This window comes from Mauremys mutica, chromosome 20, assembly GCF_020497125.1.
Source record: "Mauremys mutica isolate MM-2020 ecotype Southern chromosome 20, ASM2049712v1, whole genome shotgun sequence".
NCBI lineage: Eukaryota > Metazoa > Chordata > Testudines > Geoemydidae > Mauremys > Mauremys mutica.
Window position 1 is genome coordinate 3681586 of NC_059091.1, and position 26404 is coordinate 3707989.

At 63.7% G+C, this 26404-nt stretch overlaps 2 protein-coding genes across 3 annotated transcripts; both read right to left on the reverse strand.

Moving 5' to 3' along the window:
- Positions 1 to 564: 564 nt before the first annotated feature.
- Positions 565 to 17548, reverse strand: STAT6 (signal transducer and activator of transcription 6). 2 transcript variants are annotated; one of them, XM_044995459.1, is made up of 22 exons: positions 16987 to 17544; positions 15859 to 15997; positions 15413 to 15551; positions 13611 to 13694; positions 12885 to 13023; positions 11387 to 11448; positions 10583 to 10731; positions 10033 to 10164; positions 8997 to 9185; positions 8790 to 8877; positions 8218 to 8340; positions 7783 to 7875; positions 7190 to 7396; positions 7006 to 7100; positions 5576 to 5712; positions 5121 to 5267; positions 4600 to 4669; positions 4066 to 4191; positions 3528 to 3626; positions 2591 to 2683; positions 996 to 1166; positions 565 to 838 (listed from the first exon to the last, which is right to left on the reverse strand). In XM_044995459.1, the coding sequence occupies exons 2-22, from the start codon at positions 15972 to 15974 to the stop codon at positions 706 to 708; spliced, it is 2592 nt and encodes an 863-aa protein (XP_044851394.1). In that variant the 5' UTR covers positions 15975 to 15997; positions 16987 to 17544; the 3' UTR covers positions 565 to 705. The 2 variants fall into 2 exon arrangements, with proteins under 2 accessions (XP_044851394.1, XP_044851395.1); XM_044995460.1 differs by lacking the exon at positions 2591 to 2683 and having other exon boundaries at positions 16987 to 17548.
- LOC123354000 lies at positions 17004 to 26404 on the reverse strand. The gene is made up of 2 exons (XM_044995592.1): positions 25687 to 26404; positions 17004 to 17140 (listed from the first exon to the last, which is right to left on the reverse strand). The coding sequence occupies exons 1-2, from the start codon at positions 26176 to 26178 to the stop codon at positions 17030 to 17032; spliced, it is 603 nt and encodes a 200-aa protein (XP_044851527.1). The 5' UTR covers positions 26179 to 26404; the 3' UTR covers positions 17004 to 17029.

The window sequence follows — 26404 nt, forward strand, 5'->3', positions numbered from 1 at the left end:
GCGGGAGCCAGAGGCACTGGCCGCCCTGTGGGTGGGGGTGGGGAAACTGAGGCAGAATCTCGTTCCGGAGCGTTTAGTAGCAAAGCCCCGTGCGGGCCGCGTGGAGCGACTCTGCCCCTGGCCCCCTGCAGGCGGGAGGGCTGAGCCAGCTTCTCCGCCCCCCTTGTGGGGCAAGCGGGGCAGGCCAGCTTCCGGCTCGCCCCTCTGCCGGGCTGCGGCCTGCAGGCCGGCCCCTGGGCATGGCCCCAGCTGGGGGGCGGGGAAGGATGGTGGCGAAGGCTGGGGGGGGGGGCGGCGAGGTCCAGGCCCTTTAAACCAGCTCCCAGCCCCCTCCCTCTTGACTCATCCCAGCCCCCACAAGAGCCTCCCAGAGCCCCTCCTCCAATGGGTGGTCCCTTCCCCCCCCCCGGCAGCCCAGCGGGGGGGGCAAAGGGGGGTGCCCCTGCTGCCGTGGGTGCCAGCCCCCGGACGGGGTGGGGGGAGGTCAGTGTGTACATGGCTAATACAGGGCAGTGGGGGGGGACACGCTGACGGCCCCCAAGTGCCCCCCCCAGCCAAGCCCCCAAGGGCGGCTCAGTCCCAGGCGCACGTCCGGCTGGGGCGGGTCCCGAGGGTCCCAGCCGAGGCCCCCAGCCCCGGGCCCCGTCTCTCCTGGAGGGGCGCCGCGCTCCCAAGTGTCCAGCAGGGGGCGCCCCCGCGGCGAGGTCACCAGCTGGGGTTGGCCATGGGGTCGCCGTAGCTGCAGGGCTGGGGGGGGGGCTGGAGCCCCTCCTCCATCTGTGCCTCGTACAGGAGCTGGGTGAGCTCGTCCTCCGAGGGCAGGTCCACGGTGCCCAGCCTGGGGGGGGAGAAAAGAGACGGGTTGGGAAGGCGGCCACGGCCCAGCCCCCCCTCGCCCCCCATCCCCTCCCCTCGGGGCACTTACCCCTCCCCCGCCCCCCTCCCCTCCCCTCGGGGGCACTTCCCCCCCCTCCCCTCCCCTCGGGGGCACTCACCCCGCCAGCAGCTGGGGCGGGGCCGGCAGCAGGGCCCCGAAGGCCGAGACGTGGCTGGCGGGCGAGAAGGGGGCGATTTCCGGCATCTCCTCGTCCATGGGGTGGGGCGACAGGTCCTCCAGGCCGAGGGGCAGGGGGTCCTCTGGCAAGTACCTGTAGGGCAGCAAATCCCTGCGGGGCACAGGGCAGCCGGTGAGAGGGAGCGGGGGGAGAAATGGGCACCAGCCGCCCCCCCCAGCCCCATGTCCCATCCCCCGCCCTGGGGCCTGTCCCCCCTAGGGGGCGCCAGCTCCCCCCCCCGGCCCCATGTCCCATCCCCCGCCCTGGGGCCTTTCCCCCCTAGGGGGCGCCAGCTCCCCCCCCCCGTCCCCATGTCCCATCCCCCGCCCTGGGGCCTTTCCCCCCTAGGGGGCGCCAGCTCCCCCCCCCCGGCCCCATGTCCCATCCCCCGCCCTGGGGCCTGTCCCCCCTAGGGGGCGCCAGCTCCCCCCCCTCGCCCCATGTCCCATCCCCCGCCCTGGGGCCTGTCCCCCCTAGGGGGTGCCAGCTCCCCCCCCGGCCCCATGTCCCATCCCCCGCCCTGGGGCCTGTCCCCCCTAGGGGGCGCCAGCTCCCCCCCCGGCCCCATGTCCCATCCCCCGCCCTGGGGCCTTTCCCCCCTAGGGGGCGCCAGCTCCCCCCCCCCCGGCCCCATGTCCCATCCCCCGCCCTGGGGCCTTTCCCCCCTAGGGGGCGCCAGCTCCCCCCCCCGGCCCCATGTCCCATCCCCCGCCCTGGGGCCTGTCCCCCCTAGGGGGCGCCAGCTCCCCCCCCTCGCCCCATGTCCCATCCCCCGCCCTGGGGCCTGTCCCCCCTAGGGGGCGCCAGCTCCCCCCCCCCCGGCCCCATGTCCCATCCCCCGCCCTGGGGCCTTTCCCCCCTAGGGGGCACCAGCTCCCCCCCCCGGCCCCATCCCCCGCCCTGGGGCCTGTCCCCCCTAGGGGGCGCCAGCTCCTGCCCCCGGCCCCATGTCCCATCCCCCGCCCTGGGGCCTTTCCCCCCTAGGGGGCGCCAGCTCCCGCCCGGCCCCACGTCCCATCCCCCGCCCTGGGGCCTGTCCCCCCTAGGGGGCGCCAGCTCCCCCCCTGGCCCCATGTCCCATCCCCCGCCCTGGGGCCTTTCCCCCCTAGGGGGCGCCAGCTCCCCCCCCCTCGCCCCACGTCCCATCCCCCGCCCTGGGGCCTTTCCCCCCTAGGGGGCGCCAGCTCCCGCCCGGCCCCATGTCCCATCCCCCGCCCTGGGGCCTGTCCTCCCTAGGGGGCGCCAGCTCCCCCCCCCTTGCCCCACGTCCCATCCCCCGCCCTGGGGCCTTTCCCCCCTAGGGGGCGCCAGCTCCCGCCCCCCCCGACCCCATGTCCCATCCCCCGCCCTGGGGCCTTTCCCCCCTAGGGGGCGCCAGCTCCCCCCCCTCGCCCCACGTCCCATCCCCCGCCCTGGGGCCTGTCCCCCCTAGGGGGCGCCGGCTCCGAGCTGGCCCCAGGGCGGGGGACCCCTGGGGTCGGGGTCTCTCCAGTGCTGCAGCAGGGGGTGGCAGAGGCGGGGGCCGGGTGTCTTACGGCGACAGGGGCTGGCAGCCGAAGGCGACGTTGGGGCCGAGGGGCAGCGGGGTGGTCGTGGTGCTCACGGGCACCGGGAGGAGCGTCGGGGGGCTGCGGCGGGGACAAAAACGGGGAGTTTTTAAAGGGGCTGCGGGAGGCGGGTAAGGTGAGATTAACCCCGTGCTCTCCGGGGCCTGGGAGACACCACTGCCCCCCCCCAGCACGGGCCCCTGAAGGGTCCTGGAGTGAAAGCCGGCCCGGGGGCTCCAGCCCTCCCCGCTGCAAGCTGGACTGGCTGGCTCGGGGCGGGGAACGGGGCCTCTCCCCTCTAGGGGGCACCGGCTCCCATCCAGCACCAGGGAGGGGGACTGGCTGGCTCGGGGCGGGGAACGGGGCGGCACCGGCTCCCATCCAGCACCAGGGAGGGGGACTGGCTGGCTCGGGGTGGGGAACGGGGCGGCACCGGCTCCCATCCAGCACCAGGGAGGGGGACTGGCTGGCTCGGGGTGGGGAACGGGGCACGGGGCGGCACCGGCTCCCATCCAGCACCAGGGAGGGGGACTGGCTGGCTCGGGGTGGGGAACGGGGCACGGGGCGGTACCGGCTCCCATCCAGCACCAGGGAGGGGGACTGGCTGGCTCGGGGTGGGGAACGGGGCACGGGGCTTTCGATCCGGCCCCAGGGCTGGGTCGGGGGGCAGGGCAGGGAACTAGGATTTGGGGCTTTTCCCCTCTAAGTGGCTTGAGTGGATGGAGGAGCACCAAGCTGGCCTGGAAAAGCTGCCGGAGCAGGTGCATTGGCCTACGGGCAGCAGCTGCTCCCTGGTTTCACTCCTACGGCCTCCACCGCCCATGCCCCACGCAGCCCAAATCGCCCCCCCCCCTTCTCCCCTGAGCAGCCCTGCCCGCAGCGCCCACTGCACCCCCGAGCCTGGCGCGAGCGGCACTGCACCTACCTGTGGAAAGGGGAGGCACTGGGGATGCCCATGCTCATGCTGGCCTCCTCCGGGGCGTGGAACTGGGGCAGGACTCTCTGGGCAGGGAACGCGGGAGGGCTGGCAGCAAACACAGATGCACGCGGCCTTAGCACTGGGTCAGAATCTCAGGCCCCTCAGGCCGCTCCAGCAACAACCCCCAGCGTAAGGGGCGTGGCTGGAGCACACAGCATTATGGGTATTCTCCACATGCCAGGGTCCAAGAGCGTAAGATAGAGCAGCCCTGGGGCTGCTCTAATTGCCCCAGGGAGTGACACAGCAGCAGGGGGCACAGGCAGAACCGCAGCTTCCGGGGCTGGGTGCCGCAGGGCACTGGCCTCTCCCCCATGGCCATCTGGGGTTAAGACCTGGCTTGGGTCCCCGCGTGGCACAAGCTTGGCTGGCTTCATCCAACCCCTGTGGGCACAGATCGGCAGCCTGACCTGCTGGCCCCTGCGCCGGGGGCTGACATATCAACCGGGCACTTATTGAAAGCAGCAGGGTGGGAGCTGGGTCTTACCGCATGTCGGGCGCCAGCACCTGGCACAGGTGGTCCATGGGCTGCTCGGGGGTCAGCCCTGGCAAGCTGTACATGTTCGCCGAGGCGGGGGCTGGGACAGACTCCTGGGGGGGCAGCTTCTGATCCCTGTGGAGACACATGGCCCCCGTTCGTGGGAGCGGCCCGACGGGGGGCAGGGAGACGGGCATCGAGGGGGCGGTCAGGGCGTCGGGGGCACAGGCCTGGACTTTTACTTGTCCTGGTGGGTGCTCCACCCTGGCCCCGCCCCTTCCCCATGGCCCCACCCTCACTCCACCTCTTCCCACCCCCTCTCCCAAGGCCCTCCCACCCCCCCCTCCCCGGAGCATCTCCCACCACTGGCCAAACAGCTGGCGGGCGGCCCCGGGGCCCCGGGCATCGGCTGGCGGGCGGCCCCGGGCATCGGCTGGTGGGCGGCCCCGGGGGGCCCTGGGCATCGGCTGGCGGGCGGCCCCGGGGGGCCCCGGGGAACAACACAGCCTGGGGCAGGGCTGCCCTCACCCCCCCCCAACCTACCTTTCACTTTCCACCGTCATCTTGATGGCGGTGGAGACGTAGCCTCTGCCGTCCTTCCCCATCTGCTCCTCTGCGGGAGGAAACAGCTGGTGAACCCCCCGGGAGCCAAACCCAGGGAAGTGGGGGTGGGGGGACGCTCTGCTCCAAGGTGGGGAGGGGTCCATGTGGGGCAGGGCCAGGCGACCCCCTCTGCCCACCCCACCACTTGGGGCCTGGCCCGGGGCGGGGGATGCAGCTGCCCCGATCCTGCCCCCGTCACCCTCTCCGGGGCACGTTGCCCAGCCCTGGATTTGATCTTGCCCCCTTCGGGGCAGCACAGAACCCCCCCCCCCCCGCCGCATCCTGCAAGGGACGGGGCTGGGGGCAGAGAGGCCCCGGGGGCAGGCCGGGAAGGGGTGGGGGGGCTCTGGCTCCGCTGTCGCCTGTCCCATAGGCCCAGTGGGGGAGCGGGGAGCCCACGGCAGCAGGGGGCCAGGAGTCTGAGGCTTTGGGGGTGCGGGGGGCCCCCCCCGGACACTCACTGTTGTAGTGGCTGCCGAAGGCCTGGTCCTTGGGCTTGTCGGGATAGAGGTTGCGGAGCTGGGCCAGGTCTCGGATGCGGTCGCCCAGGGAGCGGATGTGCAGGTCCTTGGCGGAGAAGGGCTGGATGTTCTCCACCTGGATGGAGCCTGGGGGGGGCACAGCGCGGCGGCTCAGCGTGGGGCCCCCGTGCTCCGGCCCCCTTACCCCTGCCTGGGGCTCAGCTCTCCTGCCCCCTGCGCCCAGAGAGAACCCTGCTCCCCCCCCCGTCCAGCGAGCCCCGAGCCGGGGGGCAGGGCTGGGGGCGCCCCCCCGTCCAGCGAGCCCCGAGCCGGGGGGCAGGGCTGGGGGCGCCCCCCCGTCCAGCGAGCCCCGAGCCGGGGGGCAGGGCTGGGGGCGCCCCCCCGTCCAGCGAGCCCCGAGCCGGGGGGCAGGGCTGGGGGCGCCCCCCTCCTACCGTCCTGGCCGCGGATGACGTGGGCGATGGTGATGCCGCCGATCTCCGAGTCGCTGAAGCGCAGCAGGAAGGTCCCGTGGGGCTTGGGCCCCAGCAGCTTGCTGACGTACTGCTTGCTGATGAAGCCGATGATGAGCCTGGGGGGGGAACGGCGGGGGGGGGACAGGGATGGACAGACAGAGGGATCAGAGAGCAAGATGCAGCCACTCCTCTCTCTGGCCTCCCTCCCCTCCCATTTCATTGGGCAAGGGAAACGTGGGGCCTTTTCTAGGATGGGGGGGGAGGGCTGGGTCTCAGGACGCCTGGGTTCTTCTGTCCTCAGCTCCGGGAGGGCAATGGGGTCTAGTGGTTAGAGCAGAGGGGCTGGGAGTCAGGACGCCTGGGTTCCATCCCTAGCTCTGGGAGGAGAGCGGGGTCTAGTGGTTAACGCGTGGGGGGAGGGGCTGGGAGTCAGGACGCCTGGGTTCTATCCCTAGCTCTGGGAGGAGAGCGGGGTCTAGTGGTTAATGCGTGGGGGGAGGGGCTGAGAGCAGGACGCCTGGGTTCCATCCCTAGCTCTGGGAGGAGAGCGGGGTCTAGTGGTTAATGCATGGGGGGAGGGGCTGAGAGCAGGAAACCTGGGTTCTATCCCTCGCTCTGGGAGGAGAGCGGGGTCTAGTGGTTAATGCGTGGGGGGGAGGGGCTGAGAGCAGGACGCCTGGGTTCTATCCCTAGCTCTGGGAGGAGAGCGGGGTCTAGTGGTTAACACGTTGGAGGGAGGGGCTGAGAGCAGGACACCTGGGTTCCATCCCTAGCTCTGGGAGGAGAGCGGGGTCTAGTGGTTAATGCGTGGGGGGGAGGGGCTGAGAGCAGGACACCTGGGTTCTATCCCTAGCTCTGGGAGGAGAGCGGGGTCTATTGGTTAACGCATGGGGGGGAGGGGCTGAGAGCAGGACACCTGGGTTCCATCCCTAGCTCTGGGAGGAGAGCGGGGTCTAGTGGTTAACATGTTGGAGGGAGGGGCTGAGAGCAGGACACCTGGGTTCTATCCCTAGCTCTGGGAGGAGAGCGGGATCTATTGGTTAACACGTTGGAGGGAGGGGCTGAGAGCAGGACGCCTGGGTTCTATCCCTAGCTCTGGGAGGAGAGCGGGGTCTAGTGGTTAATGCGTGGGGGGGAGGGGCTGAGAGCAGGATGCCTGGGTTCTATCCCTAGCTCTGGGAGGAGAGCGGGGTCTATTGGTTAACACGTTGGAGGGAGGGGCTGAGAGCAGGACGCCTGGGTTCTATCCCTAGCTCTGGGAGGAGAGCGGGGTCTAGTGGTTAACACGTTGGGGGGAGGGGCTGAGAGCAGGACACCTGGGTTCTGTCCCTGGGTCTGCCACTCTTGAGGCGAACCCCTGCAGCCCCCACCCCATCCAGTCTTTACCCGGCCGACGCCGAGGCACCCACCTGTCCGACCAGTAGCTTTTGAGGCACCTCTTGGTGAGGTCGAGGACCCCGTCAAACCACTGCCAGAAGGTGAATCCCCGGCCAGGCAGGATCTCCTGTGAGCAGCCGGAGAGAGGGGGTGAGGCTGGCTCCCCGAGGGCAGCGCCTGCCCCCCCAGCCCCCCTGGCCGCCCCCAACCCCTCACCTTGTTGAACTGGGCCCAGGAGACGCTGCGGTTGTGGAAGTCCTCGGGGCTGGCGCTGCTGTTGTTGAAGATTTTCTGGGCCAGGAAGAAGTAATGTTCCGGCAGCAGCCCCTTGCTGGTCTGCACCTCCGCCATGAAGCGCAGGTTGAGCGTCTCGCACATCTTCTCCCAGGGCACCCGCTCGGCCACCACGAACGGGACCCGCTCCTGGCCCGGGACACGGAGGGAGGGTCAGGCCCCAGCCCCGGCACCCCAGCCCCCTGCCCTGCCACACCGGGAGCCGGGCCGCTGGGTTTCCGTGTTCCGAGCGGCCCAGGCCCCGCCAGCGCTTGGCAGCCGGCGAGTTCGGAGTTAAACTCTCCCCCTCGTTCCTTCGTTAGTGGGAAGCAGCCAGGCCAAGATCAGCGAGTGAACCCAGGAGTCCTGGTTCCCAGCCCCCCCGCTTTACCCACTAGACCCCACTCCCCTCCCAAAGCCAGGGATAGAACCCAGGAGTCCTGGTTCCTTGTCCCCTCTGCTCTAACGACCGGCGCCCGCTCCCCTCCCATCTCTGGGGAAAGAGCCCAGGAGCCCCAGCTCCCAGCCGCACTCACGAGCTCGGAGAAGGCGTTGTCCCACAGCACGGTGGCCTTGGCGTTGTTGTCTTGGTTCCCGTGCACAATGACCACGATCGGCAGAGACAGGGCCTGGAGCGGGGAGCACGGAGTGCCGGCCCGTCACTGGGGGCGGGGGATGGGACCCCCGTGCCCACCCCCGCCCTGGCAGCGGGCCGGGCGACGGCCCAGCAGGTGCACACACCGACACCGACACCGACACCGGGGTAGGCCCAGGTCCCAGGCGAGCCCCCGGGTCGGTCGGTGTCCAGCAGCCTCAGAGGAGCGGAGCCGAGTCCTGGCCCCCGATGCAAACGGACCCAGGCGTCCTGGTGGGGACCCCCCGGCTCTGCTCCCTCCCCCACCCTCGCCGGCAGGGTCCAGGGCAGGACAGGGAGCCGGGAGCCGCCCTCCCCCGAAGCAGCAGCCCCCTACCTGCAGGTGGAAGGGCAGGTTCCCGGGCCCCAAGGTGACGTCGGTGCTGAAGAGCACGGCGCATTTCTCCTCCGTTACCGACTCGGAGCCCTTGCGTTCGCAGCGCTTGATCTTCTTCAGCAGCTGCCGGGACAGAGCGAGTCACCCCCGGGCCTGCGGCGACAGGGTCCCCCCAGCAAGGGGCGCAGGCGCCTTCGCTCGGCGTTACCGGAGCTCCCAGCAGCCAGCTCTGCCGGTGCCCCTCACTCCCGACCCGCAGCCCCTGCTGTCCCAGCCCTGGGCTTCCCCACCCCAAGCTCTGCCGGTGCCCCTCACTCCCGACCCGCAGCCCCTGCTGTCCCAGCCCTGGGCTTCCCTCAGCTCTGCCGGTGCCCCTCACTCCCGACCCGCAGCCCCTGCTGTCCCAGCCCTGGGCTTCCCCACCCCCCAAGCTCTGCCGGTGCCCCTCACTCCCGACCCGCATCCCCCTGCTACTTCTCCCTACCCCCAAACTGCCCTTGTTGACTCTTGGGCCCAAGCACCGGCTTGTTGCCAATGGAGGGGGCGAAGGGGGGCACCCTGGCCGGACTCACCATGTTCTTGAAGGTGGCGCAGGACGTGGCACTGGTGGAGTTGATCTCCAGGGCGACTGTATTGTGCACAATCTCCCCAGTGCTTTCGCTGCAGCGGGGAGAGGGAGGGCGGTCAGCGAGGGGTTAACAGCCCCGGGGGGGGGGACGGCGTACAGCAGGGGGGGAGCGTCCGCCCCCCACCCCGCCACCCCGGCAGGGCCGGCTCACCTGAGCGGGGTGCCATAGCCGCCAAGCGCCAGCTCCCGGGCCTGCTTCTCCGTCACCATGTCGGCTTTGACCACGTAGGGCTTCGCCGAGGCCTGGAGCAGCCGGGGGCCCAGCAGGAAACGTACACTGGCCTGGAACTTGGTCTGGGTCTTCAGCACCTGCGGGGGCTGCTTCTCCACCAGGAAGGAGCTGGGGGGGGCAGGGAAGGGGTCAGGGGCTTGGCCAGAAGGAGCCACGGACGCCGGCGCCGAGGCAGGAGCTGATGGACCGAGGCTCCCAGTGTCCCAGCCCCAGACGGCTGAGAGGTTAACCCCGCCCTGGCCCAAACCGTCCCAGCCTCCCAGACCCACCCTGTTCTGCTCCGAGCCCCCCGCCCCCACCAGAGCCAGATCAGAGCACAGGGCTGGGGCCACGTTCGCCCTTCTGCCAGGAGAGGCAACAAGGCTCGATGGGACCTGGGACCCAGGACGCTTGGGTTCGATCCCCAGCTCTGGGAAAGGGGCGGTTAGAGCAGGGGGCTGGGAGCCAGGACGCCTGGGTTCGATCCCCAGCTCTGGGAAAGGGGCGGTTAGAGCAGGGGGCTGGGAGCCAGGACGCCTGGGTTCGATCCCCAGCTCTGGGAAAGGGGCGGTTAGAGCAGGGGGCTGGGAGCCAGGACTCCTGGGTTCGATTCCCAGCTCTGGGAAAGGGGTGGTTAGAGCAGGGGGCTGGGAGCCAGGACTCCTGGGTTCGATTCCCAGCTCTGGGAAAGGGGCGGTTAGAGCAGGGGGCTGGGAGCCAGGACGCCTGGGTTCTATCCCCAGCTCTGGGAAAGGGGCGGTTAGAGCAGGGGGCTGGGAGCCAGGACGCCTGGGTTCGATTCCCAGCTCTGGGAAAGGGGTGGTTAGAGCAGGGGGCTGGGAGCCAGGACGCCTGGGTTCGATTCCCGGCTCTGGGAGAGAAGTAGGGTCTAGTGGTTAGAGCAGGGGACGCCATCAAGTCCCTTCCCCCCCGGCGTGCTACTGCCCTCCCCGGCCGGGGCCCTGCCCCGCGGTACCTTTCGACCAGGGCACTCAGCACCGTGTTGAGCCGCTCCAGGAGCCGGGAGAGCAGGTCGGAGCCCAGCTCCCCGCCGACCGCCACCACCTGCTGCTGCAGCTGGAAATAAATGTCCACCAGATTCTCGCACCTGCCGAAAAAGCAGCCGGGCAGGGGACACGTCTGAGCCGACGAGGATGGCCCAGCTCTTGTCCCCGAGCTGGGGCCGGAGGCCAGTCTGTGCCGACGGATCCCACCCCGTCTCAGGAGCGCCACCTAGTGCCCAACAGACCAGGGGCTCTGGGAGAAAGGCGGCAGCTGATCTCTCTGCATCTCAGCTTGACACCCCCACCCCCACCCCCAGAGACCAGTCCAGCCAGGAGCCCTTCCTACCCTCGGGCGGGAGGGAGAGGGGCTCGGATCCCAGTGGGGCCGCCATGGATAGCGCAGGCACTGGGAGAAGGAGGGGATCTGTGCCCCCTCTGGAGGCCCCAAGGAGGGGGGAGAAACGCCTCTGCCACGCCCCAGGCTGGGACGCTCCTCCCTCCCCAACCGCTCCTGGGGCTCACCTCTTCTGGAGCGGAGCCAGGTTCTCCTCGAAGACAGCCCCGTTCCCCGCCAGCTGCTGCTGCCGCTTCCAGATGTGCAGCCTCTTCAGCACCTGCAGCTTGGCGCCTTCCAGCTCCTTCACGGCCTCCAGGATGAGAGAGGGCAGATCCTGGGGCGAGGCAAGACGGGCGGCTTGGCGGGGGGGAGGCGAGGAGCCGGCCGGCCGGGGCCCGGTGCGGTACCTGGCACCCCCCGCCTTGGAGCGACGCGTGGGCCTGCCCCCCACTGCAGCCGAGCCCGGCGGGATGAAATGGGCCAGGGACGGAGCAGCTGACACCAAGCCACTTTGGCCCCCTGCCCCACACGCACATCCTGGGGAGAAGGAGGGCAGGGTGCCCTGGCCGGCCCCCATCTCTGCCCTCCCACCAGGCCTCAGCGGAGGGGCCTGCACTAGCGAGGATCTGGCAGGCTGCAGTGTCACACACACACACACACCCCCCCCGCGCATCCACTCACACACCAGCTGACTGTGTAATGCAGCTTCCGGGTGCCTTTGCATCACTGCAGCAGGACACCAGCTGCTCTTTGCTGACAGCTTCCCAAGGCTGCAACTGATCGCATGGAACCTAACCCCCCTCCACACACACACACCCGCCCCTCCACCCGCGCCTTGCGTCTCCCTTGGGAAATCCAGAGTCTTCGCAGCCCCCCTCTCTACAAGCGACCGGATCTGCGCTCACCGGTCGGTCCGGCTACCCCAGCGTCAGCCCCCCCACCCCACTTCCAGCCTTGTCATTCGCCACACACCAGCCCCCATTACTCACGTTCCCCTGGAGTTTCCCGTCTGTCTTCAGCTGGGACTCCTGCAGCTTCGTCTGCCGGCAGGCTGCGGGAGGGGGAGTTGTAAAGCCCTGGTGAATAGCCGAGCCCAGAAAACAAAGTGCCAGGGGGCTGCCTCGGGGGCTGCTCAGAGGGGCTGCTGGGTGCCCGAGCCAGAGGGGAGAGGAGCTGGTCGCAGCTCTCAGCGACAGGGCTTGGCTGAAGCTGCAGCGGATCATGCTGTCCGCTCAGGACGGTTCCTGGGTTCAGTCCCTAGCCCCGGACCGCGATTCGCTACTAGGGTGACCCGATGTCCTGATTTTATAGGGACAGTCCCGATAGTTGGGGCTTTTTCTTATATAGGTTCCTATTACGCCCCACCCCCGTCCCGATTTTTCACGCTTGCTGTCTGGTCTCCCTATTCGCTGGGGAGAGAACCCTGGAAACGGGAGCCGAGCCGGACGCCGGGAAGAGACTGAGCAGCCGGAGGGGAGAGCTGGGGGGGCAGCGGGTGCTGATCGGGGGGAGGTTAAACGTCGCCCACCCGGGGCCGTGAGGGTCAGGACGCCGGGCGGGGGCCGGGGGGCTCGGCCCTGCAAAGGTCCAGGCCACAGTCAAGGCCCCTTGATCTGTGTCTTTTGGCAAAGGGACAGGAGAGGAGCCGGCTCCCAGCTCTGAGGGGGGAGGAGGGGACGAGTCTGGGGGCGGGACACGGGGCGGGGTGGGACCGAAGGGAGACAGAGAGAAAATGGAGCTGAGGGACCAGAACCGACCCCCCCCCCCCGAAAGAAGAGCTGAGGGGCCACACGCCTAGCAGGGGGGCTGAGCCGGGCGGGGGGCCAGGGGCTGGGGGCACATTTAGAACCAGGCAGGGTGGAGCCCGGGCCCAGATGGGTCTGGCGGGGCCTGTCTAGCCGTTGCCATGGCGATTGCATAATTAGCCTGGTCACTGGGGTTTGTGTCAGGGAAGCGGGGTCAAGGTCAGAGCTGGGGAGACACCTCCCGGTGCACCGCCCCCTCTGCACACCTCTAGCCCCGCCCACCCTCTCGTCCAATCCCCTTCCAGCCCCTCCCAACTCCGCCCCCTCTTCACTCCTCCAGCCCCTCCCACCCTCTCCCCCTCCAATCCCCTTCCAGCCCCTCCCACCCTCTCCCCCTCCAATCCCCTTTCAGCCTCTCCCAACTCCGCCCCCTCTTCACTCCTCCAGCCCCTCCCACCCTCTCTCCCTCCAATCCCCTTCCAGCCCCTCTCAACTCCGCCCCTTCACTCCTCCAGCCCCTCCCACCCTCTCTCCCTCCAATCCCCTTCCAGCCCCTCCCAACTCCGCCCCTCTTCACTCCTCCAGCCCCTCCCACCCTCTCCCTCCAATCCCCTTCCAGCTCCTCTCAACTCCGCCCCTTCACTCCTCCAGCCCCTCCCACCCTCTCTCCCTCCAATCCCCTTCCAGCCCCTCCCAACTCCGCCCCTTCACTCCTCAAGCCCCGCCCACAGTCTCCCCTCACCTCTGGTCCCCTCTCCCATCTGCTTCCATCCTTCCTGGAGCGCCTGGATCTCCCCGACTCGATGCTGGAGCCTCTGCAGGTCCAGCCCGAACTTCAGCTCCTCCTGCCTGCGGTGGAAGTTAAGCGGCAGGTGGCGATCCTAGGGGAATGGCAAAGGGGGTGGGGGTGAAACGTGAGCCGAATCTCCCCCCCCCCACTAGCCCCTGTGGCGGGACGACCTCCCCATCCCCACAGGGAACCGGGTCCCTCAGCGGGATCCTGCAGCTTTTTAAGTTCTGATGCTTTGGCGTCAGTTTCCCTGGGACGGCAACACCTGGCGGGAGGACATGGGGCAGCTGGGGGGGCTCATTTACCCAGAGGTGAGCGATCATCCCGCAAACCACGTGGGCCGAGCCGCTGCTGGCTCTCCCGTGGCTGCGAGACCCATGTGGGACCAACAAGGAGACCACAAGGCCCTATGTAATCCAAGCGGCAGCTGCCTAGCCGTGCCCCTGCAGTCCCCTGGGAAATCACCCTGCACAGATCCCTACACCCGCCAACTGATAACGGGCCAATGGGGCTGACCGGCACATGATGCACCCTCTGTCTAGGGCCCAAATCCTTCCCAGCCCATGCACAGGCCGACAGACACCATCAGCCGCCCAGCTGCAGAGGGGCTGGGAAAAGCTACAGGCTGGGATGGAGGACAAGGTGCAGTCACTTAGCCTGGGTGTGTGAGTCACTGACCCGTTTGAGCAAGGCAGCTCTCTCGCCCTCCAGAATTCTTTTCACGACTGCCACCAGCCTCAGCGGGTCTCTCCGATACGTGTTCTGGAATGGCGGGGTGGGGACATTGTTACCATTAATAGTGGGAGAATTCCCACACTCCCCCTGTCTCCAGCACCCTGCGTCCTCACTCACTTGTGCAAATTGGTGCAAAACAGCACCTGCTCGTGGGCGTGAGTGGAAAATTCCATGGCTGCGGGTATAACCACAGCTAGGCGCCCACGGGCCTGTGTCTCCCCCAATAGCTCATCCACAGAGAGGCTGATAAGGCCACTATTGATACCCGTGTTTCAAACAGCAGAGGCTCAGGGTTTGACCTCTGTAGGTTCAAATTAGGCTGTGGGCCCAAGTGGGGTTGGTTACAGGGTTGGGTGAGAAATGGTTTTCCCCTCTCACAGGAGTTCGAGGTTTCAGAGTTTTTCCTCTGAAAATTCAAAATCTTGAACATTTTTGCCAACCAATAATCCAGAAAAAAAACAACCCAACCCTGGAGTGGCTCAGTCGGAAAGTTTCATTTCAACAGCTTGAAAATGTTTTGTTTTGATTTTGACTTTTTAAGTGGAGACATTTATTTTGTTCATATAAAATAACTAAAATGGCAAAAGCAACAAAATTTAAAAAAGTTTCCTTTCTGGCAATTTTTCAAATCAGGAGCTTTGTTGAAATGATCCCCTTTCTCGTGAACAATTTCCGTTCTAAGGAATGGAAGTTTTCTGACCCAAAAGCATTTCAGCTACAATTTCCTGACGTGCTCCAGTTGGTTTTTTGACCCTCTGAATATTCCAAACAAGATAAAAAATCAAAACAGAAGAATCTGTTGTAAACGTTCCAAGACGGGCCACACAGCAGCTGTGATTTTAAGCGTCTGGTATTAGCACTGAAGTACTCCAGGCACGTAACATAAGATAGGGCTAATATTTCAAAATATCTCTTCAGAAAAGCCCCCGATCCTTTAAAGCAAGCCCTGTCTCCATGTACTGCTCATGACCCAATCAGGGCATAAATCTTGAACCAAACTATCCTTTTCCCTGGAACAAATTTAATTCCCTCTTTGTATTTAAGAGAACTTAATGATTTTTTTGGTGGGGAAATTTAAAAGTTTCTTTTTTTTTTCTTCAATTTCCTAGGAGAAAAAAAAAAGATGTAATTTGATCGATGAAAAACCAAAAATTTTCCAAGTTTTCAGGTAAAAAAAACAAAACACACTTTGGTTTTTGAGAGCACCCCCCTCTCCCTGCAATATTTTAATAAAAACTAAACCAAAAATCTCATAAATTTTTAATCAAAAAATTGGCGGTCAGTAAAAAACAAACCCAAGAGTGTCACCGAAAATGCAAATTTTGTGAAAAACATTTGCTTGGCCCCAAAAAAGTCCTGGGGGGAGGGGGTACTATTGGCTGTAATATTTGATGCTGCAGTGGGAGGCGCTGTTGAGCGTGAATGTTAAATGGTGTCTGGGACCAATGCCATGGGGGGTCATAAACCGAAATAAAGATCGATCCCCTGAGCAGACGCAGCCAGGGTCCCTTTGCCCGTACACGTGCCCTGGAGCTCAGTCAGTCCTTGGGTGGGGGACCTGTCCTGCTGGGAGCAGGCAGCTGATGCTCCAGGCAGGATTCAAACTGGAGCCAGGAATGCCTCAGCTGCCCTTTGCCATGTAACACCCTCCCAGCCATGGCTAGGTGACCCCCCATGCTGTTTCCATAGCAGTACCCTGACCCCCCCCCCTCCCCCCACATTCACACACCCCCTCCAGGCCATACCTCCAGGTTACCAATGTGCTGGAGGACCTGACACTGCTGCTCGTTGCTGCTGGCAAGGCTGCGGAGCTTTTCCACCATGGCGGAGAGCAGCGCACCGGCCGCGTTGGTGCAGAAGGAGTCGGCGCCGGTGATGAACTCCCTGGCGGCGGAGGAAAGTGTAAGGGAGGGAGAAATGAACGAGTGCAAACATCCCGGCCTCCCCGGCCAGGCCAGCCGGAAGAACCCAACCTCGACTGGGATGTCTCACGACTTCGGGGGCCTAACTCGGGATTTTCTGAGCGGGAGACGCTGCTCCGCTCCTCCAGGAGGAAGGAAGCACTTGGATTCCTCCTGCCTTGAGCTTCCGCAGCCAAGCTGGGAGGCCCAGGCAAGGCCGGGCAGCGGGGCGTTTGTCGTAGGGAGCGAGGCGGGTCCTGAGCGGCACGGGACGGGCGTTCTGCACTCACCACGGCTGGTTTTCCAGCCAGTCGGCCAGCAGGCTGCGCAGGTCGCATGGGAACTCCCCGAAGAGGCCGCTGAACTGCTCCGGAGGCATGTGCGAGACGAGGCTCCACAGAGACATTTTGGAGCCGGCTGCCTACGGGGCTAAAAATAGACAGGAGAGGGCGGCGTGAGCTGGGCCTCCAGCTATCCATGGTTAACCCCTCAAGCCTTCCCGACAAACGACTTGCGTCCCTGGCTTCTCCCTCAGGGACCCCTGGGAAGAGCACCGTGGCCGAGTGGACAGAGAGAGAGAACCCTGAACTAGGCCTCAGGAAACACGGGCTCTATTTCCGGCTCTGCCACCGACCTCCTGAGTGGCCTTGAGCAAGTCACTTGCTTTCTCCATGCCTCAGTTTCCCCCCATCTGTGAATTGGGGATAGTGCTACTGATCTCCTTTGCAAAGTGCTTCGAAGAGAAGAGCTCGGCATCGCTATTATGTGCCGGGGACAGCGACAAATTATAGAGAAAGAAAGAATGGGTGACCCGGTTAGACCCTGATTCAATTCCCTGCTCTGCCGCTGCGTGACCTTGGGGAAGTCATGTGCCTCGGTTTCCCCATCTCTACAACAGGGAGAATAGCACTGCCTCACAGGGGGAGTGTGTGGGGATAAATACCTCAAAGGTTCAGATACTACAGTAATGTGGGGGGGCAGAGAAGTACATGTGGGGCTGGCAGCACATCTGTCCCATCTAGCCCTGCTTAGCTGTCGCTGGGACCACCCTATTGGCTCAAGGGCCAGACAATCATTTCCAAAGCCCGTTACCCACGCCCACCCACCTCCCTTGCACCAGTCCCCCCTTATCTACCCCAGCGTGGGAGCATCTGGCCCCTGGGGAGCACCCCCTCCCCCCGCCGCCCACCATCCCAGCAACACTTAACGAGGTGGGTGGGATTCACTGGCACGAGATTTCTTTGAACCCAAGAACGCACGACCGTTTAGAGAACAAGAACTGGAATGGGAGGAGTTGTGGCCGGGCTATAAACCCTCATGCTCCAGGACAAACGCCACCTCGAACTTTTGGAGGTCAGGAAGAACCTTCCCCCAGAGACAGGTTATTCTATATCTGCTTCCTGCAGAGGTTTCTTCACCTCCTGAAGCCTCAGGTCCTGGCCAGTGGTGGAGACAGACAGATCAAGGATCCGGACCAGTCTTGCATTCCTTGTGTCCCCTTATTCCTCCCAGGGTCCGGTAATGGGGCAAGTTCTGCTGTCGGTTCCCAGCAGGCAAATCCCATCGGGGGCCCTGCAGCAGGACACTCCGTTTGCGAACAACAAACAGACATTTCAGGCCAGATCCTCAGTTGGGGTCTATCAGCCTCACCACCCCTCGGTTTCCAGAGAGCTGCTCCGGTTTGCACCAGCTCCCGACCTGGCCCTGTTATTTCTTCCCCTCAAGACAGATCTTTTGCACGTCGCTGCTCGGACGGGAGGCAGCGAGTGGAAACGCTGGCAGGATTTTGCTCCCTCTGGGATCCAAGCCGAGGGGCCGACCTGGGCTCGGGCTGCATGCGAGAGCGAGCAGCCAGGGGCCCCCGGAGACGGCGACCGAGGGCCCCAGCTAGCGGCTGTTACTAAACAACAGAGGCAAAGTACGAGAAGAGGCGGAGTCTGCAAAGGCCTCGAGGAGGCCAGGAAACCAGACCAGGATTACAACATTAAGCAGCATCTCGGAGGAAACAAACAAAACCCGCCAGGCTTGCCTGCTTTGGGGAAGTAGCTTTGCGCGGCTGACGGGGGGGACGCTGGCAAAACCCCAGGGCCTTTTTCTCCCTTTCTGCTCACGCCGTCGCCTACGCGCCTGCCGAGCAGATGGAAAAGGCTTCTGATCTGCCTGCGGTGCGCCACCCACTTCGCACGCCTTCGGCCGGGGGCGGAGGGGTGGGGAGAATCCTTTTGCGGAGAAGCCACTCCGGGAAGAAGCAAAGCCCTTAAATCTCACCTGTCTCCTCCGGGCCTCAGCCCTCACCCACTCCCCTCGGCGTAAAGCTGGCAATGCCGCTGCCCCAGCGCGAGCTGGGCCTGCCTGGGGATTCCCGGAACGGGTTAATTTTTGACCAAGGGATTCTGGCCCAAATGCAACATTGTCAGATAACTTCAATCTCCCAGAGCCGCAAAGGCTCAGCCCGCGGGAACGGAGCCAGCGCCCGCTGGTAAATACCCTCAGGTTCGCCCCAGCGAACTCCTCCCGCTTTGCGAAGCTCGGTTCTACACAGACGCTGCGCCGTGGGCCTGGCAGTGGAGCATAGCCACTGTGCAGTGCGCTCCAGCCGTGCCTGCCCCCCCATCTACCTCCCATCACGTGGGCCCTGGGGGGCAGAGAATAAGCTGTAACCCAATCTGCGCCAGCCATGCCAGCTCTGCCTTGTACACTGGGGGGGGGCTGGGAGCAGGAGAGTGGGACGTGGCACAGAGCCCTTATGTCAGCGCTACGCTAAGGAAACTTCCAGCATTGGCGGGTGGGGGGATTCTGTCTGGAATGGCACCGCGTGAGAAGCAGAGTGCGTAGTGCCCAGATACCACGGGGATGCGCAAGAACCGAAATAGAACCAAAAGGGGAAAGAAGATGGGTATCTTGCTATCCAGCCCCCTGAGAAAGAGCCAGGCCCCCTCCATTTAAAGCTTACATAGAATCATGGAATAGCAGGGTTGGAAGGGACCTCGGCAGGTATCTCGTCCAACCCCCTGCTCAAAGCAGGACCAATCCCCAACTAAATCATCCCAGCCAGGGCTTTGTCAAGCCGGGCCTTAAACACCTCTAAGGAAGGAGATTCCACGACCTCCCTAGGGAACCCATTCCAGTGCTTCACCACCCTCCTAGGGAAATGGTGTTTCCTAATATCCAACCTAGACCTCCCCCACTGCAACTTGAGACCATTGCTCCTTGTTCTGTCATCTGCCACCACTGAGAACAGCCGAGCTCCATCGTCTTTGGAGCCACCTTGCAGGTAGCTGAAAGCAGCTATCAAATCCGCCCTCACTCTTCTCTTCTGCAGACTAAACAATCCCAGTTCCCTCAGCCTCTCCTCATAAGTCATGTGCTCCAGCCCCCTAATCATTTTTGTTGCCCTCCGCTGGACTCTCCAATTTTTCCACATCCTTCTTGTAGTGTGGGGCCCAAAACTGGACACAGTATCCAGAAGAGGCCTCACCAATGTCGAATAGAGGGGAACGATCACGTCCCTCAATCTGCTGGCAAGGCCCCTACTTATTCAGCCCAAAATGCCGTTAGCCTTCTTGGCAACAAGGGCACACTGTTGACTCATATTCAGCTTTTCGTCCACCGTAACCCCTAGGTCCTTTTCTGCAGAACTGCTGCCCAGCCATTCGGTCTCTAGTCTGTAGCAGTGCATGGGATTCTTCCATCCTAAGTGCAGGACTCTGCACTTGTCCTTGTTGAACCTCATCAGGTTTCTTTTGGCCCAATCCTCTAATTTGTCTAGGTCCCTCTGTATCCTACCTCTGCCCTCCAGCGTATCTACCACTCCTCCCAGTTTAGTGTCATCTGCAAACTTGCTGAGGGTGCAGTCCACACCATCCTCCAGATCATTAATGAAGATATTGAACAAAACCGGCCCTAGGACCGACCCTTGGGGCACTCCACTTGAAACCAGCTGCCAACTAGACATGGAGCCGTTGATCACTACCCGTTGAGCCCAATGATCTAGCCAGCTTTCTATCCACCTTACCGTCCATTCATCCAGCCCATATTTCTTTAACTTGCCGGCAAGAATACTGTGGGAGACCATATCAAAAGCTTTGCTAAAGTCAAGGAATAACACGTCCACTGCTTTCCCCTCATCCACAGAGCCGGTTATCTCATCATAGAAGGCAATTAGGTTAGTCAGGCATGACTTGCCCTTGGTAAATCCGTTCTGACTGTTCCTGATCACTTTCCACTCCTCCAAGTGCTTCAAAATTGATTCCTTGAGGACTTGCTCCATGATTTTTCCAGGGACTGAGGTGAGGCTGACTGGCCTGTAATTCCCCGGATCCTCCTCCTTCCCTTTTTTAAAGATGGGCACTACAGTAGCCTTTTTCCAGTCATCCGGGACCTCCCCCCATCGCCAGGAGTTTTCAAAGATAATGGCCAATGGCTCTGCAATCACATCCGCCAACTCCTTTAGCACCCTTGGATGCAGCGTATCCGGCCCCATGGACTTGTGCTTTAGCTTTCCTAAATAGTCCCAAACCCCTTCTTTCTCCACAGAGGGCTGGTCACCTCCTCCCCATGCCCAGTGCAGCAGTCTGGGAGCTGACCTTGTTTGTGAAGACAGAGGCAAAAAAAGCATTGAGCACTTCAGCTTTTTCCACATCCTCTGTCACTAGGTTGCCTCCCCCCTTCAGCAAGGGGCCCACACTTTCCTTGACTTTCTTCTTGTTGCTACCATACCTGAAGAAACCCTCCTTGTTACTCCTAACATCTCCGGCTAGCTGCAACTCCAAGTGTGATTTGGCCTCCCTGATTTCACTCCTGCAGCCTGAGCAATATTTTATACTCCTCCCTGGTCATTTGTCCAAGCTTCCACTTCTTGTAAGCTTCTTTTTTGTGTTTAAGATCAGCAAGGATTTCACTGTGAAGCCAAGCTGGTCGCCTGCCATATTTACTTTTCTTTCTACACATCGGGATGGTTTGTTCCTGCAACCTCAATAAGGATTCTTTAAAATACAGCCAGCTCCTGGACTCCATTCCCCCTCATGTTATTCATGTGTATGCACAGGGCTGGGTTACGTCATAGTTTAGACCCCAGAGGGGATCAGAACTTTAACATTCTGTTTCTGACCCTCATGTGGGCAAAGAAAAGCTAGAGAACAGGACCTGAGTGGAACCCATCCCTACCTGAGTTTGCAGAGAGCCTGAACCAATAGCTTCCCACCATGCTTAGCTTGACTCTAAAAGCCACAGCCGCACCAATGAAAAGTGGGGCTATGGTGCAGGGGTAGGACTAGCTTCCCCTCCAAGTGGGTTGTATCTAGGACCCAGACAGCCTCAATTCAGCAGCATGTGAATTCTGTCCCCTGACGACTGTCCCTGTTGAGAAGTTATTATTCCACTCCTCACATGGTAACCACCATTCTCCACTGCGATTTCTGGTCCTGTACAGAACAGCCTGCATTCAGTGTCGACCGAGGCCAAACCGTGGCCCCTTTCCCAAACCCCCTAAGGAGAGCTCCCAGGAAACAACATCCCCTGGGGTTTGTGTGTCTCAGGGATGCTCAGGAACATTTGCAGCTCAAACACAGCTGGGCAGGTGCTAACCTCCACACCTGGGCAGGAGGAAGAAGGGGATGCATCACAGGTCACAATCAGCCATGCAGTCACCCGTGGGAGGGGACATTGGATTCGTGCGTGCCCATCACCATGGTCTCTCATTCAACCCGGAATGAAATCACACCCCCTGCCTGGCACTGCACCAACCCCGTGAGGCTGCCACTCTGTGCTTTAAGCCACCTGTCCCCGACATGCTGGCGAACCTCAGCAGCCCTGCCCTCTAGTGTCCAGGACCACATCGCAGATAAGAGACTACTACTAGCTGCAGGCAGGGGGAGCGCTCCTTTAGCTGCAGTTCCAATCCTGCGCCAGCTGAAATCTGGCCAGCCGCACCCGTCTCCCCGCAGCGCGCTGGGACTAGCTCCCCGAAGCCGTTTGCGTCTGCAGCGCGGCGCCTTCCTGCGGGTTTCCCGGCTCCCGCTCCCTGCCGTTCGCCCGCAGCGTTGGGGGCATGCGGCCGCTCGGGGGCCGCTGCTCGGTCCGTTCAGACCGTTGCTGACTCAGCTGCTCGTTACACGTTTCGATGGACCGGCGACCTGCGTGGCCGGCAGCGATGGCCTCGTGGTTTGGGGGGGACGCATCGGCAGAACAGCCTAGGGCAGGAATCTCCCCCCCGGGTTCCTCCGCGGGGCAATCGGTTTCACTTCCCTTTCTGGTGACTGGCAGCTGCTGAAGAGGCCATTTTAATCTCCTCCGTGGCCGGGGGGTGGGGGGGCATTCGCTGACCCCCCCCAGTGAAGGGTGGAGGGAAGCAGCCCATTTGGGAAGGCTAGAGCCCTCCGCGGGTTTTCTACTTAGTCATAAGGCAGTGGGAAGCCAAGGCTCCGACAGCTGCCAGCAGTTACTCATGAGACGCTCTGTCATTTCCTCACAACACGAGGCACAAACCCACCCCCCACCCCGGTTCCACGGACCCCTCCCCGCGGATCAAGCTTTGGGTCGGAAGGCACCTGTGCTGAGGGGCCGGGGGGAGGGGCTGCGGCCCGGCTGGGCCCTTCCCCTCCCACAACGCTCCCTGGAACAGCACATGACTCTGAGTCCCCCGCACGCCCACAGTTCCTGGCACGGCGAGGCAGCTCGCCGCTCGGGATCGGGGGCGGTGGGGTGAGCCAGGGGCCAGCTCCATGCACAGGTCCCCCACCCTCTTTGGATCCCGGAATCGTACGCACCCGGCGCGCAGAGATTTCAGAGGAGCCGCTTGCAGAGGAAGGAATTCCCAGTGGGTAAAGCCCAGGAGACCTGGGAGCTAGTCCTGGCTTCACTACCAGCGTCCCATCACTCCCCTTCTCCGAGCCTCAGTTTCCCTCTCAGCGCAGGGGGGAGAGGGGCGATTCAGGCCTCACGAGGCTCAGATTTCAGGGTGATAAGAGCCGTGCGAAAGTTGCCAAGCCAACATCTCTCTCAAAGCCTGGCAGATCCCCACCCTTGCACGGCGTGAAGCAGACGGGAAGCCACAGATTGCAGCGAAAGAGCCACAGACGGCAGTTCATATGGCAGTGAAAGCCCTGCTGATTCAGAAAGAGAGACCGGGGCTTCCCCAGGTGACCCCACTCGAGCCTGATGCTCGGCAGAGAGTCCAGCGCTTGCCTTTAGCCCACAAGAGGATATGGACAGTTTGTAATAGCAGAATCACCGGTGACTTCAGGAGAGATCGGTGCTCTCAGCACCAGACAGTGCACTGGCTGTGGTTTTGAAAACACCCCGGCAAGCCTGCGGAACTCACTGCCACATAATTTCATCACACCTGGCAGAATTTCTAACAAACATCTGACATGACCCTCGTTAGATGAATAATTGGAACATCCCCAGCACACGTCAGACCATCTAGATAAGGGCGATGAACTCCCTGGCCAGGGGTGAGAAAGGAGCAGCCCCAAGGAACAGGCTATTCGGCTGGAGAGAAGGGATCAGGGGAGGCAGTGAGACTGGCACGGTACCAGGGGGAGCTGAAGCCCAGAGCACAGGGTGGAGCTGGGATACCTGAGAGGATATAACAGAAGCCCCCCAAAGATCCTCCTCCCTGAATTTTACCACCCACCTGCATTTCGCTAGGAGCCACGGCTGCCCTCGCCTGCGTGGGGAGCGCATGAGAGCAGGGGGCATGGTCTGGCACTGCCAGGGCAGCTGGTCCCCGTTCCCTCCCCGCCCCCAGCCCTGGGAGGATACCACACCCCGCGCCCCTGCAGCGTGCGCTCCCGCCCTCCTGTGGGAGAGTTCGTGACTCATGGGCAGAAGAGCAACGAGGAAATTCACAGTGCCAGGCTCCTCCCCCGTCAGCTGTTCCCCTTCGCCACCTTGGGTATGGCAGCTTGACCCGTTAAACTCCCCGGCTAGCGGGATTCCCGCGGCAGCCGCCACCCTCCGCATGCCAGGAGAAGCAGGATTCCTCCCACGCCGCCCAGCCGCCGGGAAAGGACTGCAGCGCCGGAGCCTCTCCCCGCCCGCCCCCAGGCCAGGCCTAGGGTGACCCCCGACTTACCGGCCCTGCCGGCTTCTTCCCACCCCTGCTAGATCCTGCTCCAGCTGATCTGACCTGGGCTTGGATGGCGACGCGACCGAGCATCACCCCCCCCTTGGCCCCCCGCAACCATCCCATTTGCCGTTCCCCCGGTGCCCTGCCCAGCCGCGTTCCCCTCGCTCCGCACCACCGGGTTCAGAGCCCGTCGCCCAGAGAATTTCAACCTAACCTCCATCAGCTTCGCCTTGACCAGCCCGAAGCTCCCCCTGGCTCGGGAGGGAGCAGGGAGGATGGGGCACTGAACTGCCTCGCAGGGAGGGGGTGCGAGGTTGTATTAAAGACCAGGAGGCAGAGACACCGTAACGGGGCCATGGAAAAGTGCCGTATATTCACCGGCCCCCAGCCGTTCCTGCCGGGCGCCTGCCAGCGGGGGGGGGGGGGCGTCTCTTTCAGGAAGGGACACCCAGGCCCACAGATTGGGACGGAGAAGGGCGAATATGCAGAGGAGCCTAGAGCAGAGAGGAACTCAACTTCGGCCAGACTTTAAGGGATCCGAAGCCTTTTTTTCCCCCACCGTTTTCTACCCCTCGCCTGGCCTTCCTCTTTTTTTTAGCCACAAGAAACAACTGGAGGGGGGCAGCATCCTACGCCAATTTCCTGTTCACTTCCTCCTCTGCAGCATTCCTAAATAACTCTCCCCCTGGGCTTCAGAGGCCCGGCTTCCCCCTACAGACGCCGTGCAGGTTTGGGTCCCGGCTTGTCCCCCGGCCGCAGCAGTTCTGTCCCCAGCTGCCCCCTGCGATTCCTCTCGAAAGCTGCAGGCGCCGCGGGAGAAAGCAGCGCTGGCACGTAGAGCTTGGGGGCAGGCGGGGGGGGCACATCTAGCCCCCTCCCAGAGGAGCGAGCCTACGTCGCAGATCTTCCTCGCACCACACCCGCGTCGGCCAAAGAACAGCAGGAGCCGGGCGGCCCCGCGAGCTGGGGACGGGACGGGACGGGACGGCTCCTCCCAGCAGACCCTGTTCCCCGGACGCTCGCGCTCATGGGCTTTCCCAGAGTGGTAAAAAGGGAGCTCTTTTATAGCCCGGCTCCCTTTCCCAGCATGCACCGCTGGCCGGCCTACAACATCCATGGTCCCCCTGGACTCCAAATCCCAGAATCCCTAGTTTCCAGGGTCGGGGCTGGATAATGACTTCCCTTAAAGGGACAGACACACACACACGCCCCCGCCTCCTCCTGCCGGGGAAGCTCTTGGGATTCAGAGCAGCGGGTGAAACCCAGCAGGGACATTACCCAGCTGTACCCACGTGATGGCAAGAAACACCCAAGGGGCTGAGCGCTCCAGAGAGACGCCTCCAGCTGGGACGTGCTCAGCGCGGCTCCTGGTTGGTTCAGCCTCACCCCCATCCCCACCCCACCCCAGAGCTGGGGATAGGACCCAGGAGTCCTGGCTCCCAGCCTCACCCCACCCTTTCCTAGCCTGCTAGCCCCCACCCCAGAGTGGGGGTTAGAACCCAGGCGTCCTGGCTCCCAGCCCTGCCACTCTAACCCAGTAGCCTCCCCGAGCAGGGGATTGAACCCAGGCATCCTGGCTCCCAGCCCCCTGTTCCAACCACTAGACTCCACTCCCTCTAAACTCGGCAGCAGTGCCCCAGAAGTCCAGCCTGCTGGGCTGGGTAACGTCTGTAAATAAAACAGCACCTCCAGGGCTCGGGGCCCCCCTCCCTCGCTGTCCGTCCCTCCGCAAGCCGCCGGCTTGGCACGGAGCCTGGGGGAAGCTGCGAGCTTCCTCAGCGGGCTGCAGCTTTTGAACGCAGCTTTCGCCACTCGCAGAGCAAGCAGCCAGAGGGTGTGACCCTCGTTCCCGTGCAGGCCTCGAGCCTGCTCCTCGGACGCATGGTCCTGCCGTCCACACCTGGAGATCGGATCCCGTTCCTCACCCTCACGCTCGCCCCCGGCTGTCCCAGGGTCCCGGCCTGGCGCTATCCTTAGACGGGCCGGCTCCCGTCCCTCGGCCCCCTCACCGTTCCGGGGGGTGTCGGTCGTCCAGCCTCCCCATTACCTTGTGCCGAGCCTGGTACGTGGCTGCCAGGGGGATGCGTCTGTTTAATCCATCCTGCCCCGGAGGGGGTGGGAGCTGGCAGGTCGGGGCCAGGGCTTCTCCGCCCCGCTGCCCGGTTGGGGTTTGCAGTTGTGTTTCCGGCTTCGCAGGGTTTGTCGGGGAGCCAGGTGGCGATTGGTGCGGGGAGAGGCTCTGGCAGGCTGACATCAGAGTCTCCAAACTGTAACTGAAAGTAACGAAAGGCAGGAAGAGGGAGGAGGCCTGCGGAGGGGGGCGGAGGCGGATCGTACTGTGCCCCGCTTGCAGCTCCGGGGTTTGGCCGGAGTCCTGCGCACAGCCCAGCCCTGCCCCTCCAGGCCTCTCCCCGCACCCGCTGCCCCTGCCGCGCCCCCAGCAGGCCCCCTCGGCAGGTCGAGGACAAGCCAGAACGGCTGGACGCAGGCCTGGCCTGAGCCGGACGGTGGCCTTGGCTTCCCAGCTCTGCCAGCGCATCTCTGCCCTGACCCGCAGCCCCTGCTAGCCCAGCCCTGGGCTCCCCACCCCCAGCCCTGCCGGTGCCCCTCACTCCCGACCCGCAGCCCCTGCTAGCCCAGCCCTGGCCTCCTGCCTCACCCCACAGCTCTGGTGATGCCTCCCACTACTCCCCAGCCCCCTCCTGCTATTTGGGTCCTGAGCCGTTGGTGCCTCTTTAATCCCGATCCCCAGACGTTCCCCGGCT